Consider the following 16716-nt stretch of genomic DNA (forward strand, 5'->3'; position numbering starts at 1 on the left):
TGATACGTCGTACCCATAAGGGATATCAAACCAGGGTCTTCTGCTTTAACCACTAGGCCACCCCACCGCCCGTGTGTCCCCAGACAGTAATCCATTTTTCACGCATTTATTTTAGAACTGTGACATGTTTCCATGTTCAACCCCTTTCACTACGGCTGTGTTAGATTGTGAAGAATCTCTTTTCGATATCACTTTATCATGACACTCATCATCAGAGTACTATGATTTGACGAAATTATTATTTATTAGCATTAAAAATGTGATGAGGGCGTCTTCTGTTCACGGGATGAAGGGCAGGTAAGTCCTGGAGCTCGGATTGTAAAAAATATAAATGCATTAAACCAAGATTAAAGACACATATTCAAGAGAACATAATGGTCAAGTGGATAATGCGCATTATGAATATTGCGACATGCGAAGCTAGGTATAAGGGAGGCTACTCACTAAAAAGGAAGAGTTAACTCCCTTACAGGAACTCAGTTTCATGCTGTCTCGCTCGTCGGTCAAGCAGGCTAATATATTTTCTGTTATGACAAATGTGGATTAACGAAAACTATTTGCCGATATTTACTTGTTAAACGGGCCCCGTTAAACGTTTGAGAAACAGGTCTTCAGGTAAGTTGTTCTGTTGTCATTAAGCGATCATCTGTGAATGCGGTTCATCGTCCAGCCTTTCGACGAAAGTTTTGTGTTTACGTTTGCGTCTGTCCCTATTTCGATCACGATGTGTCATCTCGTCTGATCCCAATCTCTTCGTTTGAACGGTCAGGGTTGACAATATGTGATCTACGACACTGAATGGTTTTAACAATAATAAGCGTGCACAGGGAAATGTGTTCTGTTCAAATTTGATTCAATTATGATACATTTTCGGAATGTTCTCGACCATGTTGGCGCATGTACTAAATTAGTAAGTGACCACAACATCCTCCTCGTTTGCTTCTTGTCAGGACCGAACCACACCTTGCGTATGGATTTATTCAGAGTGGACAACGTTTGAGTGCGGGTTATTGACATACATCTGCGATTTGAACATTGTTTGTTGAAACGGAAAGTGTTAAAAGTAATCCACACACTCTCCGCTGTGTGGATAGCGCTGGTTACACTGTGTGCAGAGGTCTCATCTGAGAATCTTTGAAATACTACCCTTCTGGGATAACATTCGAAACTAATGCTTGCAATTTTTAGTTACAATAGTTTGAATCAACCCAGAGAGCGTGTGTGTGTGTGCGTGCGTGTGTGTGCGTGTGCGTGTGCGTGTGCGTGTGCGTGTGCGTGTGCGTGTGTGTGTGTGTGTGTGTGTGTGTGTGTGTGTGTGTGTCCTCTGCACGAACCATCATATTTGGAACTGATGTATGACCAGAAACTATATATCATACACTGAAATAAACAGTTGAGATTTGTTTGCTGTATTTATTGCATTTACCATAATCAAAATGGAATATGGTGGAAACTTGTTCTGGTATTACACTTAATAACTTAATAAGAATCTGAGTGAACTGTTTGAGCTTACCACCATCTAGTCCAAAACTAATTAATCCAATCTTCCTGCCTCTGGCTTCTTAAGCCATTTTAACAAATCTCATGACTAGAGAATGCCATTTAGAAAGTGGTCAAATTTTACATATGTTATCATGGTTATATGAGCGGGTTTGGCAGCTGATTCTTAGGGTGTTTCATATCCCGGATGGGACTCAACCCGATAAAAAGTACTAGAATCTGTACTTTTCTAAGAAATTGTAATCCTAAACATAACACATGTTAACCAGTCCCCTCTCATATGTAGTTATCCCCACCCTCATTTGTGTCCCATTCATCATTCTTTTATCCTGCCTCAGCTTGTCTCACATATTAGTATGCTTCTTTTAAAGGGGCACTGATGCGGAGCAATTTCCGTGGACAGGTGTTTTTTTTTTGTTATTGTTTTTCTCCCATGAGTACATAATTGCCAGCGTGAATCATATTTCACACACACCCTATTCTTGACCTAGTGCATGTTTTATGTAATACAGATTCTGCTGAATGCTACATGAAATAAATTAAAACATAATGCAAATATTAAATTTAAGACAGACGAAAGTTATAGCAACAATGTCAGGCTATTTCCTCGTTCAGGAATGTATCCATCAATATCCACATAAAAGAACAATATTCCACTCATCTACAGCTGGTAAATAATCCTGCTCTAAGTCTTATGTCTTTCAACAGTCTAATATGCGAAAAAGTGACACATCGTTTGAGAATTTTTCACACTGGTGTATACATAATCTCACTGATCAAATAGGACAGCACGCCTGGCAACTGACTGTATGATGTCTGCCATTAGTTGGCCAATAATGAGCAACAATCAATCAATCAAGGCATGCAGTGGCGGTTAATTCTTTGAAGGAAGGATGTTGTTTTTACACTTGTACTTTACTACACGGTATATTCAGTATAGATTATGTAAATCTACATTGACAAATCCGCTGTGGAAGTAATTAATCAATCAGTGTGTTATTGGTTAATCCTTAGATCGATGTTTGTTTTTGTAACTTGGCTGATAAACCCTCTTTGCATCACTTACATACACATATTACATAACATGCAATACATTTGCCACTACAGACCTTAATTTATAATGTTGAGTATTTACTCCAGACAGGAGAAATGCCAAATGGGAACCTATGTCGAGTAATTTTAGTGTTGTTACCACTATTTATACCCGTTATAAATTCATTAACTGACCATCAAGTGAATGATTGACAAATAACGTGTTGGTTTACACCATCAAATGCTAGTTACATCAAGGAAGATGTAATCTCTGTGTCGCATGCATAGATAAGAAACCAGGGTCGTAGCTACCAAAATTTTTGTATGATGTTTGCTATGACAGCTGGGCCAACCCTCAAAACTATCTAAATATAAAGCTTTGCTATCTTTCGGACTTATATGATTACGAATCAAATGGCTTGCTACGTGTATGTAGACATCATATTTTCACATGACATGATTAAATATTGAGGTTAAAAAACACAGAAATAGGATCAAATTGGATCAGTCACTGTACCATCCAGGCATCAGGAAAAAAAATTACACCGCTGGGATATTTTATTACAATCAGATAAGGAATACCATGGATATTTTTAAATAAAGGCATGTGATGGGCATCCAGCATCCTCACTTTTTAGGGTGAAGAAATTCTGCTAAAGTGGACAGGAGCCCAGTCCCTTTGTCCGTCACAGTCGAGGGAGCAGATGCTGACCAAGTTTTAATTGTATCCCTTGTATGCTGCTGTATCCTTTCACCACCTCATTCTTGAAAATGATATAATTATCTATACCTAAACGTCACTGTTGCACAAAACAGAAGGTGATCATCCGTAAAGACTTGTCATTGCAAACAGTCTGACAGGTAAGTGAAAATCTAAGCTGTAAACATTCATATGCATAGTCAGGAAAAGTATGCAGTTGTTGATTGTTTAGTTTCTTCTCAATTATTCCAGATCAATCAGAATGAACCGGTCACTAATCAAGCAGAAGAAGGACTGGACAGATGAAGAGAGGAAGGAGCTTGCAGCCAAGTTGGATGCTGAATTTGAGCAGTACCTTGAGGGAATGATTGAGAAGAGCAAGAAGAAGTCTCCAGCTGAGCATGATGCAAGCATAGAGGAAATGCTTGCAGTGAGTTAATTATGTACTTCCCTAAGTGGCTGCATGGCCTGGTCGATTGTCATCTTTGTTACATCATAGTATCATCCTGACAATTGCGGGTTACTTCATCCAGATGAGTGAGTGAGCGAGTTTAGTTTCACGCTGCTTTTAGCAATACTCCAGCAATATCACTGCAGAGGACACCAGAAAATGGGCTTCACACATTGTACCCATCACAACTGTCATTCATTCTCTGATGAAACTTGTTTATGTGTCAGTGTGTCATGTTGTCAATAAAGCAGAAAGTTACAGATTTGGGGGAAAACCTCAGTGTCTAAAACAAAAACCAAATAAGAAAGTTTGTTTTAAGAGAGATTATGTAAACATGATTCCTCATCTAAGGGAAGCATCCATTAGGAGTTAAAACACAGAATGCTCAACTTACTAAACATGCTAGAGCGTAAATCACAGAACTTTCATATTCCTTTTCATTCATGAATCAGGTCAAGATTTTATTCCTTCCAACTTTACGGTGAATATATTAGCCACTTTATGACTTTGATAGGCCAAAGGATGTACGTCTAAATAGGTGGATGCCCAGATTATGTGGAGACCATAGCAGCTTTCCACAGACATGCATTATAGTTGGCTATAAATACTTAAGTTTTATGTTTAAATGGATTGTTTTGTTTTGGTTTACACAGCTGTCAAAATAAGGATATAAGTGTTTGTTTTAGCGCTAATCAGCTCATGAAGACAGTGCCTCACATAAGCAAGTTCAAAATGAAGTGCTTTGCACATCATTGATTGGAACTTGATAAACACAGGACTGTTAACTTTATTAGCTTGAAACTAATGGGGCCAGGGGTTTTACTCTCCATGTACAGAACCTGATGCTAGGCAGTTCAGCCTGTCCAACTGACCACATCATAATGTAAGGTTATAAAGTGATGTATGTCCAGTGTTTCTGTTACAGGATATTGATGGACATCCAGCTTTCATGACGTCCCAGGATGATCTAGACCTGACCAAGCCGTTGCATCCAGCTGTGGAAGGACTCATGGCCATCAAGTACGAGAGTGAGAACCCAACAGGTGCAGATATGTCTTTATCATCATACCTGACAACAGACAGTGGCCATAGACTTTAATTTGAAATTGCCCTGTCACTTCCACTAGAGACACATCCTATTTACTCACCATGGGAAGTCCAAGATAGCATTTGTCCCCAGTGATATATGCTTGTCTTCAATTAAGAGACTTAAAATTGATCAGGGTCCCTGTCCACAAAATGTTCATAACTTTACAATCTGTAGTAACATCATAGTTTATCACAGGCTTCCAAAGGAAGTAACCCTATGATTGTATGAATGCTTGTGGATAGGGACCCTCGTCATTTGTCTTACATGGTTATTGATTTAGAGATTATCTTACACCCTGTCTTATTTGTGTGATATCTTCGTGTTGACCACAGGTTTATACAACTTAGACTTATGTTATCTCATGTGTCCTCCATAAGTCCTTCTGAATGTCTTCTAATGATAACATCAGTTATTTCTCCACAGCTCGTGCAGACAGCTACAGAGATGATGGTAATGACAATTTTAAAAAGAAAAAGTACCGTATTGCAATAGAAAACTACACTGAGGCCATTAGGAGCAAGAGTCCTGACAAGAAACTGAATGCAGTATGCTACACAAACAGAGCCGCAGCGCAATATCACCTGGGTAAGCAGCACTGGATCACCTGGATAAGCAGAATTGTATCTCCTGGGTAAGCAGCATTGTATGACCTGGGTAAGCAGCATTGTATGACCTGGGTAAGCAGCATTGTATGACCTGGGTAAGCAGCATTGTATGACCTGGGTAAGCAGCATTGTATGACCTGGATAAGCAGCATTGTATGACCTGGGTAAGCAGCATTGCATCACCTGGGTAAGCAGCATTGTATCACCTGGTTAAGCAGCACTGTATCACCTGGGTAAGCTGAATTGCATCATGTCAGTAAGCAGAATTGTATCGCCTGGGTAAGCAGCATTGTATCACCTGGGTAGGTAGCATTGTATCATCTGGGTAAGCTGAATTGCATCATGTCAGTAAGCAGAATTGTATCGCCTGGGTAAGCAGCATTGTATCACCTGGGTAAGCAGCATTGTATCACCTGGGTAAGCAGCATTGTATCACCTGGGTAAGCAGTAACACATCATCTTGGTAAGCAGAATTGTGTCAACGAGGCTAGCAGTAACATATCATCTTGATGAGCAGCATTGTATCATCTGGTTAAGCAGCAATGTATCACCTGGGTAAGCAGTAACAAATCATCTTGGTAAGTTGTATTGTATACCTGGGTAAGCAGCATTGTATCATCTGGTTAAGCAACAATGTATCACCTGGGTAAGCAGTAAGAAATCATCTTGGTAAGTTGTATTGTATACCTGGGTAAGCAGCACTGTATCATTTGGGTAAGGAACACAACATCACCTGGGTATCCAGAACATTGATCCGATATGCTGGACACAAGATTTGTGGTGAACATCCTGATATTTTTCTGTTGCAGGGAATTATGGGTCCGCTTTAAGGGATTGTGTTTTTGCCCGCAAGTTTCAGCCTGACCACTGGAAGGCCATTATCAGAGGTGAGTGAATGTGTGACATTACTTGTGGTGCTTAATTCAAGCACCCTCTTAATGTTTACGTCAAGCACTACTGTAGCGTTGACTGTTACGGAAATTATGAACTGCTGTATTGTTGGTGCTTTGTACATTTGTAGTGTTGAAACCGTGCTTCATTTGAAATATTGACACCAGGCTCTGCTGTAGCGTTGACACGATGCACTGCTGTAGTGCTGACACCATGCTCGACTATAGCGTTGACACCAGGCTCTGCTGTCATGCTGACACCATGCTCCGCTGTAGTGCTGATCCCATGCTCTGCTGTAGTGCTGACACCATGCTCCGCTGTAGTGCCGACACCATGCTCTGCTGTAGTGCTGACACCATGCTCTGCTGTAGTGCTGACACCAGGCTCTGCTGTAGTGCTGACACCATGCTCTGCTGTAGTGCTGACATCAGACTCTGTAGTAGTGTTGACACCAGGCTCTGCTGTCATCCTGACACCATACTCTGCTGTAGTGTTGACACCATGCTCTGCTGATTGGCTGAGCGTCCTTTCTTATTTTCAGTGTTCCCCGCTTACAAGCGACATATAGAAATGGTTCCCACTGGGAATTCATTTAGTACATTGTTTCTTTCACGTTGTCAATCAGTTGTAATCACATGTCTCCATGTCATCACCAATGCATGTGCATCTCGCACTTCATGCTGTTGCTTTAGTTGCCGCTGCCCCCTTGTGACAAACTGGGAAAACTTGGGTTCCCATGACAACAGTTCAAAATGAACACTAAGGTGTTCAGTAAGATAAATATTTTGTTCACTGGCCCCTTAGGTCTTATGATTTGATGTGAGGGCTTGGCTGTACTGTTGACCTGCTCTGCTGAGGTAATAACATGGTGTACTGTTGTAGTATCGTTGTCATGCTCTGCTGTACCGTGGACATGCTCTGTGAAGTGGTAACATGGTGTACTGCTGTAGTATCATTGTCATACTCTGCTGTACCATTGACCTGCTCTGCTGAGGTAATAACATGGTGTAGTGCTGTAGTATCATTGTCATGCTCTGCTGTACCATTGACCTGCTCTGCTGAGGTAATAACATGGTGTACTGTTGTAGTATCATTGTCATGCTCTGCTGTACCGTGGACATGCTCTGTGAAGTGATAACATGGTGTACTGCTGTAGTATAATTGTCATTCTTTGCTGTACTGTTGACCTGCTCTGCTGAGGTGATAACATGGTGTACTGCTGTAGTATCATTGTCATGCTCTGCTGTACCTTTGACCTGCTCTGCTGAGGTGATAACATGATGTACTGCTGTAGTATAATTGTCATTCTTTGCTGTACTGTTGACCTGCTCTGCTGAGGTGATAACATGGTGTACTGCTGTAGTATAATTGTCATTCTTTGCTGTACTGTTGACCTGCTCTGCTGAGGTGATAACATGGTGTACTGCTGTAGTATAATTGTCATTCTTTGCTGTACTGTTGACCTGCTCTGCTGAGGTGATAACATGATGTACTGCTGTAGTATCATTGTCAAGCTCTGCTTTACCGTTGACATGCTCTGCTGGAGTGATAGCATCAAGTATCCATGTTCTTTTGTTGACCCATCAACTTGCCATTCATCAAGATGTGTGACTTTTATACTCCAGGTATTGACTGCTGTGTGAAGCTGAACAAGCACGAGGACACAATCAAGTGGATTGATGCTGCCCTGCTGGTATCCTTTTACAATACATAAACAGCAAAGGCAGATGTTGTACTGTGTAGTAATTCCGTGATGTGTCAATGGCATCCCTATGTAAATCATCATATCCAGCAAATAGCAAATATTGTTCATTTCTTTTAGTCCATTAAATAACCTTGACCTTGTTGAGCTTGAACCTGGGCAAGAAGAACTCCTTAGTGTGAGGGCAAAAGCTGACAAGCAGCAGGTGTGTATTGGAGGGGATGGGAGTGAGTAGGTGGGCCATGCAGACTGGTGAGTGGAGAGTGAGTAGGTGTGCCTTACAGACTGGTGGATGGAGAGTGAGTAGGTGGACCATGCAGACTATTGAGCATTGAGTGAGTTGGTGGGCCATGCAGACTGATGGGTTGGGAGTGATTGAGTGGGCCTTGCAGACTGGTGGGCATGGAGTGAGTTGGTGGGCCATGCAGACTGGTGGGTGGGGAGTGAGTAAGTGGGCCTTGCAGACTGATGGGCATTGTGTGAGTAGGTGGGCCATGCAGACAAATGGGATGGGAGTGAGTAGGTGGGACGTGCATACTGGTGGGTGGAAAGTAAGTAGGTGGGCCATGCAGACTGGTGGGGTAGGATTGAGTAGGTGGGTCATACAGACTGGTGGGCATTGTGTGAGTAGGTGGGCCATGCAGACTGGTGCCATGGAGAGTGAGTAGGTGGGCCATGCAGACTGGTGGATGGAAGTAAGTTGATTGACCATGCAGACTGGTGGATGGAGAGTGAGTAGGTGGACCATGCAGACTGGTCGGTGGAGAGTGAGTAGGTGGGCCATGCAGACTGGTGGGAAGGGAGTGAGTAGGTGGGCCATGCAGACTGGTGGGATGGAGAGTGAGTAGGTGGACCATGCAGACTGGTCGGTGGAGAGTGAGTAGGTGGGCCATGCAGACTGGTGGGATGGGAGTGAGTAGGTGGCCCATGCAGACTGGTGGGCGGAAATTGAGTAGGTGGACCATGCAGACTGGTGGGCAGGGAGTGTGTAGGTGGGACATGCAGACAGGTGGGATGGAGAGTGAGTATGTGGACCATGCAGACTGGTAGATGGAGGGTGAGTAGGTGGGCCATGCAGACTGGTGGGATGGAGAGTGAGTAGGTGGGCCATGCAGACTGGTGGGAAGGGAGTGAGTAGGTGGGCCATGCAGACTGGTGGGATGGAGAGTGAGTAGGTGGACCATGCAGACTGGTGGGAAGGGAGTGAGTAGGTGGGACATGCAGACTGGTGGGATGGAGAGTGAGTAGGTGGACCATGCAGACTGGTAGGTGGAGGGTGAGTAGGTGGACCATGCAGACTGGTAGGTGGAGGGTGAGTAGGTGGGCCTTGCAGGCTGATGGGATGGGAGTGAGTAGGTGGGCCATGCAGACTGGTGGATGGAGAGTGAGTATGTGGACCATGCAGACTGGTAGGTGGAGAGTGAGTAGGTGGGCCATGCAGACTTGTGGGATGGGAGTGAGTAGGTGGGCCATGCAGACTGGTGGATGGAGAGTAAGTAGGTGGGCCATGCAGACTGGTAGGTGGAAAGTGAGTATGTGGACCATGCAGACTGATGGGCATTGTGTGAGTAGGTGGGATGCAGACTGGTGGGTGGGGAGTGAGTTGGTGAGAGTATTTGAGCTGTTCTGAAAGATGATTGGTAACTGACTATGCTGTTAGTTTGATAGATCGGCGGTGGGTTGGTTGTTCTGATCTCTGAGATGCACATTGACCTATTACCTTTGCAAGTTTGTTATCGTATGTGTGCTAAGTCCAGAATTATGAGAGTGCAGTGACAACATCTGTGTAAGGACAAGATGTGAAGAAGACTCTGTCTGTCTGTCTGTCTGTGTGTACGCACACACACGTGCATGCATGCGTGCGTGTGAGACACAAGACATGATTATGATATGTTTGCGTCTGTGCATGTGTGTTTGTGTTTGCATTTGTGTGGTGAGACACAAGACATGATGAAGATGTGTTTGCATCTGTGTGCATGTGTTTGTATTTGTGTGGTGTGGTTATTTTTGCATGTGTGTGTGGCACAAAACGTGATGGAGATGACCATGTTTCAGAGGGCGAAGGAGAGGGATGAGAGGAAGCAAGCAGCCCTGGACAGGAAGGAGGAAGCTGCAGACAGGAAGCTGCTAGCACTGATACAGGTGACATGGCAAGACAGTTATGTTGTCCAGCACGACTGTGGCTTAAAGTTGACATCACTACTAGTCAGTCTGTTATATTAGATTTTTCTTGCTGTCAATCTAACATCACCCAAGTGATGAAGTTGACATCACTACTCAGTATTTTTTCATAAATCGAACATCACTAGTCAATTTGCTTAAGTGTTACTTCTACGTGTTGATAGTTTTATTTTTCCACATGATATGCTGATTCAAGTTATGTCGCTATATGTCTGGATAAAGAGTGTCCATCTGATTATGAAGCAACAAAGTTTCTAGCACCATGACATCACTGTTGTCAATCAATGTGAAAAGTCCATGAGGACTCCAGACATTTCGTTTGGATATTTAGTCCTAACTGCAATGAAAGTTATTTGGCTGAGATGAAAAAAAAACACCACTAAGTATTCAATGAAACTCTCTGTCAGTAAAAGATGATTGATTTTTCATGAACTTAACACCACAACAATATTCAGGGCCTAGATTTTAGAAGCACTCTTAAACCTAAGATAGTCGTTATCATGAACTTACAACTATCTTAGCACTAAGAGACCTTTGAACATCTAGGCCCTATGATTTGTAGGCCAGTCCGAGATATTTGGTGAAAGATGTATGTAATATGGATGGACCACTCATGGTCATGATTTTACACTCTTATAACTAAAATATTTGAAGTCTTGGGATGAGAACCAGTATAGTTTAGATGGAAATGGTGAACAGTATGCTCCATCAGATCTGCCATTGATGACTTTCATGGTGATACAGGATCGTGGCATCCGAGTTGGTGGACTGAAGAGGACAGCAGACACTGCAAAGCTCGACCCTCTTCTGTTCACAAGTCTGGAAAGTCACAACCCGTCTGGATCCAAGGTGCATGTAGATGAGAGCGGAACTATGTTCTGGCCTGTTCTGTTTTTCTACCCAGAACATGGGCAAACAGACTTCATTGAAGCTTTCAATGAGAATGATGTGTAAGTAACTGAAATCAAATGGAAAGTTTGGGGGATGTAATGTTGTGTAGTTGTATCACACTCTTGCACAGGTCACTAATTTCATGAATACTATAGAATGATTTTGCTATTTGTTTAATCAGGTTCTATGACCACCTGTGTCATATGTTTGGCCCAGGAGTGGAACCACCTCCATGGGATGAGGACAGAAAGTACACCCCTGAGGCATTGGAGGTAAGTATCTAGAATTCGACTGGCTGTTGCAGATATACTGTGGCAATTGATTGGAGCAAGTATTAGACATAAGGTACTAACTTTACATCAGTCCATAATGCAGCTGGTTATATACAGAGTTGTTTCCCTTTGGTAAGCTGTGACACTATGGCCATGTTTTGATGGCCCATGGTTCTGAGGTGTTTACTCAGAAGTTGCTTGTCACAGTCATATCCCAATTGTTTGCATGGATGCTCATTATGTCTATTCTCTTGTCCTGAATCCAGTATTTACAGAATGTTCTCAAACAGCCAGTTGTGTACTCTTCAACAGGACACAAACTCATGGCAAAACAATGCAATGATCTGCTTGCATAACACTCCTATGTTGTAATGTTGTGTGCTCTTCTGAACAAGTGTGACATAATCCTGATCCCTTGAGCACTTCTCTGGACATTTGTCTGAATATATGATGACAGACCTGAGTTTAACTTGGAATCCTAACAACTCCCCAGATAATGACTTTTCGTTGACTGTTTGTGGTAAACATGATTCTGCAATAGTTCAGTGTCACCCCATTTTCTCTGCCTTAGTAAAGTTATGATGAGAGAATTAAAGAAACAAGGATTTGAGTAAATGTGATGACTCTAATCTGTCCAACTGACTTTTTTCTTGCCACTGATTCATAAGCAAACAACAGTTGGTTTTTTTATCTATGGTTTCAGATATTCTTTGAAGATCGTGTGAAGGAAGAGCTACATAAAGTGGACCCATCCTCCACGCTGTTGCAAACTTTGAGGCATGAGAAGTATGTTTGTCACCATGTGTCCTAAATTCCAGGGATATCGTGTTGGAATAGGGTCCAAGTGTCCAAAAGATGGGGATTAATTGAATGATTCAAGGACTGGTCGGTCCTTGGACAGTGTGTCCGAGTGGACTATCATGTCAGTGTCTTGCCATGGCATCACAGTGTTATAGCATTATAAAACTGATAGTTGTCCCGTCAAATATGCCCAGCAATCACTTTTACTTTAATTTTATAAAGAAAATTTGATTGTACAATACAAGATGTTAATAGCTGACAATATGTGTTGCAGTTTTGCTGTAAACAGATGTTTAATGGCTGACAATATGTCTTGCAGGTGTGCTGTGAACACATTTAATGGCTGACATTATGTGTTGAAGGTATACTGTGAACAGATGTTTAATGGCTGTGTTGCAGGTTTACTGTGAACGCAGGCACCCCCTGTTTCATCTTGCTGATTGTGGGCTCAAAGTGCTGGACAGATTACCTCAAACGATACAATTATAAAACATGATTTGAGAAAATAAAAATTTTAAAGCATAAGGACTTGGCCTTTTCACTGAACCATAGAGTTCACTTCGGGAAGACACATCTTGTCAATTGATACACAAGGTGAGAAGAGTTCATTCATGTCAAACATCTTAACCATGTGAGTCATGTACTTTGATCATGTACTTTGTTCAACCTCTCTGACAAAGGTACCAACCAAGTGTAAACTGAGACTGCTCCTACTGCCGATTGCAATGATAATGCAGTGTCTTCACTGATAAATCCCATTCCTGTATGTAACATGTTACATTTGACCACTTTCTTTTTGACATTGTGTTTTTATAAATTGTTACTGTTCTAAGTGTTTGAATGTTCCTATTATCTGCTGATCTAGGGCTGTATCAGTTTGAATGTTCTTAGGAATATCCACTGACTCAACAGGACAACTTTTTGCTGGCAGCTACACCTAGGTATGTTGTTGCTCTGAGAGTAATGTTAGAGGGATTTTTTTGTCATATCCTGAGCTAATTATGAGTATGATAGTACTCATTAAAATCAGAGGTAATATTAGATTTCCTGTGTCATGTGCTATGAGTCAAAACACATTCTAGTACTATAAGTTCGATGTGGCTATGTGATAAATTGATTACTTCACAAATGTATTTATGTCATTATGCCTTCCTTTGCATATCAAGACTACCTGAACGTAGAGCAACGTTGATAAAACAACGTGTATCTGTAGTTGTGTATCTGCCAGAACTGTGGAGCATACTTGAAATGACTGAGCATGCCAAATCGGGTATATAATCAGTCGTGTCTGTCTGTGTACCTCAGTTATATATCAATTTTCTATGTAACCATAGATCAGTCATTTGCAGTTCAATAATGCCAGTGTTCAAACATGATAGGAACAAGGCTGCTGAATTAATTTCACCATAAGGCCCTGATAAGAGGGTGGGTGATTTCAAACAGTCGGTGTGTCACTAAATAAGGAACAACTGAAAAAATATTCAGCTCATTAATACTAGATAGAAAAATAAACATTATTATCAAAAAATATCCAGATAATTTCAAACGTACAGATATTAATTACAAGACATTACAAACATTATTATCAAAAAATATCCAGATAATTTCAAACGTACAGATATTAATTACAAGACAACCATAAATAAAGTAAATTTTCCTGAATTTAACTGAATTACTCGATTGACAGCCGGATGCGTTTTATATTAGGAACCGTATAAATTGTCCAATTATCGCAAACCGATTTCAATATTCATACTACTGATATTTCATAAGTATCTGACTTTAATTTCGTATATTTGTATAGGCAAATGTCCGCGCGAAGACAAGTTAAAAATTAATTCTGAAAAAAAATAGTCGAAAACGTTCGTCGTAAACAAATCATATTTTCGATGTCATGTCAGGTCTTACTGAAATAGCACTATTACGTTTATGAGTGCAAATTTCAAGTGTTATGGTTCATTAATGTTTGCACAAACCCGCAAAAAGCGGGTGTTACATCGTGTTACACGCTTCGTCCAACTCCTACATAAAATATAGCTCTTTTAGTCAGAAGAAAGATTATATAACTCTTCTGTGTAAGACCTGGCGAAAGAGGGAGAATTTCTCACTCTACAAGTGTTCCATGTATCATTTTCCGTTTGGTATGACCAGGGATACTCTATAACAACTCTATATATAGGCTCCCTGGTATGACGAGAGACAGACGAAAATTAAGATCGTTTTCAAGTAAGCACAAAGGTCACCGGATGTGATGTCACAGACAGGGATTGCCTGATGATTGAATATTATCGGGAAAGTTGGAGCTATTTCGTCTGACAAACCCAAATTTAGCACAAATAACTGTTTAAAATGATTAATCAAAACTCATAGAAATTTCTTGGTGTATTGTTTTACTATATAATTCGCACATAGCCGAATCAATTTGACCTTGTATGCTCCCGTGACCCGGAAACAGTACTCGATCAACACTGCAGATGCAAGTTTTGCAGTGTCTTTTATTTGAATTTTTGTTCATATTAGGCACATTACTTTATTGTCCACTGAATATGAAGACAGCAAAGATATAATTGTGATGCATGTTGATCCCAGCTTATTCTTTTCACATGGTCCGACACAAAAACGTTTACAGACATCATTCTCAACAACAGGTGCGCGGATATGGGCGTGGCATTTGTGTTTCAAAATAGCATTCATGCTTTTCTTTTTGTGACGATGTAGTGTAGAAGCAACTGCAGTATACATGTTTTATAAACTAAACTATATTTTCAGTTATAGTTTCACATGAAATCGGGGATGATTTGATAAATATTACGTTCTTATTACATGATTGGAAAAATTATATTTCACTTCAGAACAAGTTGAATTACATTCATAATTTTATGCAATTATGCAAGTTATCGCTCTTGTTGAATAATTATGATAGATTTGTCAATGCTTTATGCTTTATAACTGGTTACAACTTTAAATCCTTTCATATATTTTCATATTTTAAATGATATTTTAATAATATGACAATTATTTTTCTCTCCCAAATAGAGATGGGTAAAGACACTCGGGATCTGTCAATGCATTAGCAACGTGCAAATAGCCAAATTTTAATTGATGTCTTTCAGTAATGTGGAAAACTGACAATTTTACACAAATCTTTAATACAACTACATGTATGCCATAAAATATATGGATAGATGTTACATGTTATTTTGTGTATTTTGTTTCTTTATAATATGGTGCCAAAATGTACATCAAATACAAATGGGTGATGAGCTATTTTTGTTTTCAACAGTACCTCTTTGTTTGGTGAATTATTTTGAATCACACATGACTAATGTCATTTATGTTGTTGCAGTAACAGTATATTTATCAGAAAATGTTATCATTTGATGAAAAAAAACACATATACATATGATTATAAGTTATATTGTCACTGGTGAAAGTAAACAAGCTTCATATTCTGTAAATATAAATTATTCTACCTTAATGTCTTTTCCTGGGTTTAGGAGCAATGTCAGAATATGAAATAAGTCTATTGTACTTTCAAGGATTGTTTCTGTTTGCTGAAGTGTCTGATGATGATATACTCCAATTATTTGGTGTTCAATAGCCTAAATCATCATAAAACAAGAAACATCAAAAACAGTCTTCTTTGAACAACAAAATGCCAAGCACTGAGCAGTCTTTCGTTTAAAGGTCACATGCAGCAAAAAAAATCAAACATAATTAAAACACATTTATCACTTATTCGTGACATGTAATATACATTGCTGCTTAAAAAAAAGAAAGAAAACAAAATTATAAGCGTACAATCGCGATTCAAAAGTGCAATATTTTATACTTTGGCTTACTTCCCCCGAAACGAAGTCCTCGGGAGACTGAACCCAGTCATAGCGGGTGGATGTGCACTCAAGTGTAACGACGATTTCTGACTGGCTGTTTCATTTGCTGATATCCTGAGGGTTCATTGTGTGTACAGAAAGATTCTCTGTTTGATGGGCATTTTAGAAGTATAGCGAGTCACAAGAAAGTAAGATTCTTTATGGATAACAACTTCTTTTTGTGTACTTGATGCGTCGTTTCAGTATGGATACTGTTGGCAAACAAAATCATACACACTAAAAGAAGTCGTTATCCATCCATGAAGAATGTATATAGAGATATTGGGTTTTGAAAATACATGTTCTCTGAATTTCCGCTCGATCCAATCAAAATCGTGTCAGTAGAGATGGTAAACTACTGCGTGGCTGGAATCTGTCATCCGTCCAACTACAAAGGAGGACTTGAAACTGACAAGAGTTTGCACCAGTTTCCGTCAGATCCAGTCACCCGAAAAAAGTGAATGTAGTTTGTTTGCAACCCACAGACAAAAAACATGTCATGTGTATCACACCTGCCTAATTACATAATGTGGCAGAGACGGGACTCGGATGCACGAGTCATAAATCAACTTATTTTCTTTATGTCGTATAGTCTGATAGGTGTTCAGTTCAAATTGCACGTGGTCAATGATTGAAGCTGTGTACTGCATGTTGTCTTTAGCAGACAGGCAGGCAGACATATAGGTGTGAATAAACCAGACACTGAGCTTTCTCTGTAACAGAGACTG

General features: G+C 40.5%; 1 protein-coding gene across 1 annotated transcript; it reads left to right on the forward strand.

Annotated features, from left to right (window-relative positions):
• The first annotated feature begins 454 nt into the window (after positions 1–454).
• Positions 455–12638, forward strand: LOC137290547 (tetratricopeptide repeat protein 4-like). Its single transcript, XM_067821581.1, has 12 exons — positions 455–615; positions 3485–3662; positions 4609–4726; positions 5197–5358; positions 6188–6265; positions 7895–7962; positions 8120–8176; positions 10027–10113; positions 10897–11102; positions 11225–11315; positions 12019–12101; positions 12516–12638. The coding sequence occupies exons 2-12, from the start codon at positions 3495–3497 to the stop codon at positions 12610–12612; spliced, it is 1215 nt and encodes a 404-aa protein (XP_067677682.1). The 5' UTR covers positions 455–615; positions 3485–3494; the 3' UTR covers positions 12613–12638.
• Positions 12639–16716: the final 4078 nt, after the last annotated feature.

Source organism: Haliotis asinina, chromosome 7 (assembly GCF_037392515.1).
Source record: "Haliotis asinina isolate JCU_RB_2024 chromosome 7, JCU_Hal_asi_v2, whole genome shotgun sequence".
Taxonomy (NCBI): domain Eukaryota; kingdom Metazoa; phylum Mollusca; class Gastropoda; order Lepetellida; family Haliotidae; genus Haliotis; species Haliotis asinina.

Excerpts from the sequence above, each read along its gene's own strand:
- LOC137290547 (XM_067821581.1), top strand. The coding sequence starts at position 3,495 with ATGAACCGGTCACTAATCAAGCAGAAGAAGGACTGGACAGATGAAGAG. Across the intron at positions 5,359-6,187 it reads CGCAGCGCAATATCACCTGG|GGAATTATGGGTCCGCTTTA; the intron begins GTAAGCAGCACT and ends TTTCTGTTGCAG. Across the intron at positions 8,177-10,026 it reads CAAAAGCTGACAAGCAGCAG|AGGGCGAAGGAGAGGGATGA; the intron begins GTGTGTATTGGA and ends ACCATGTTTCAG.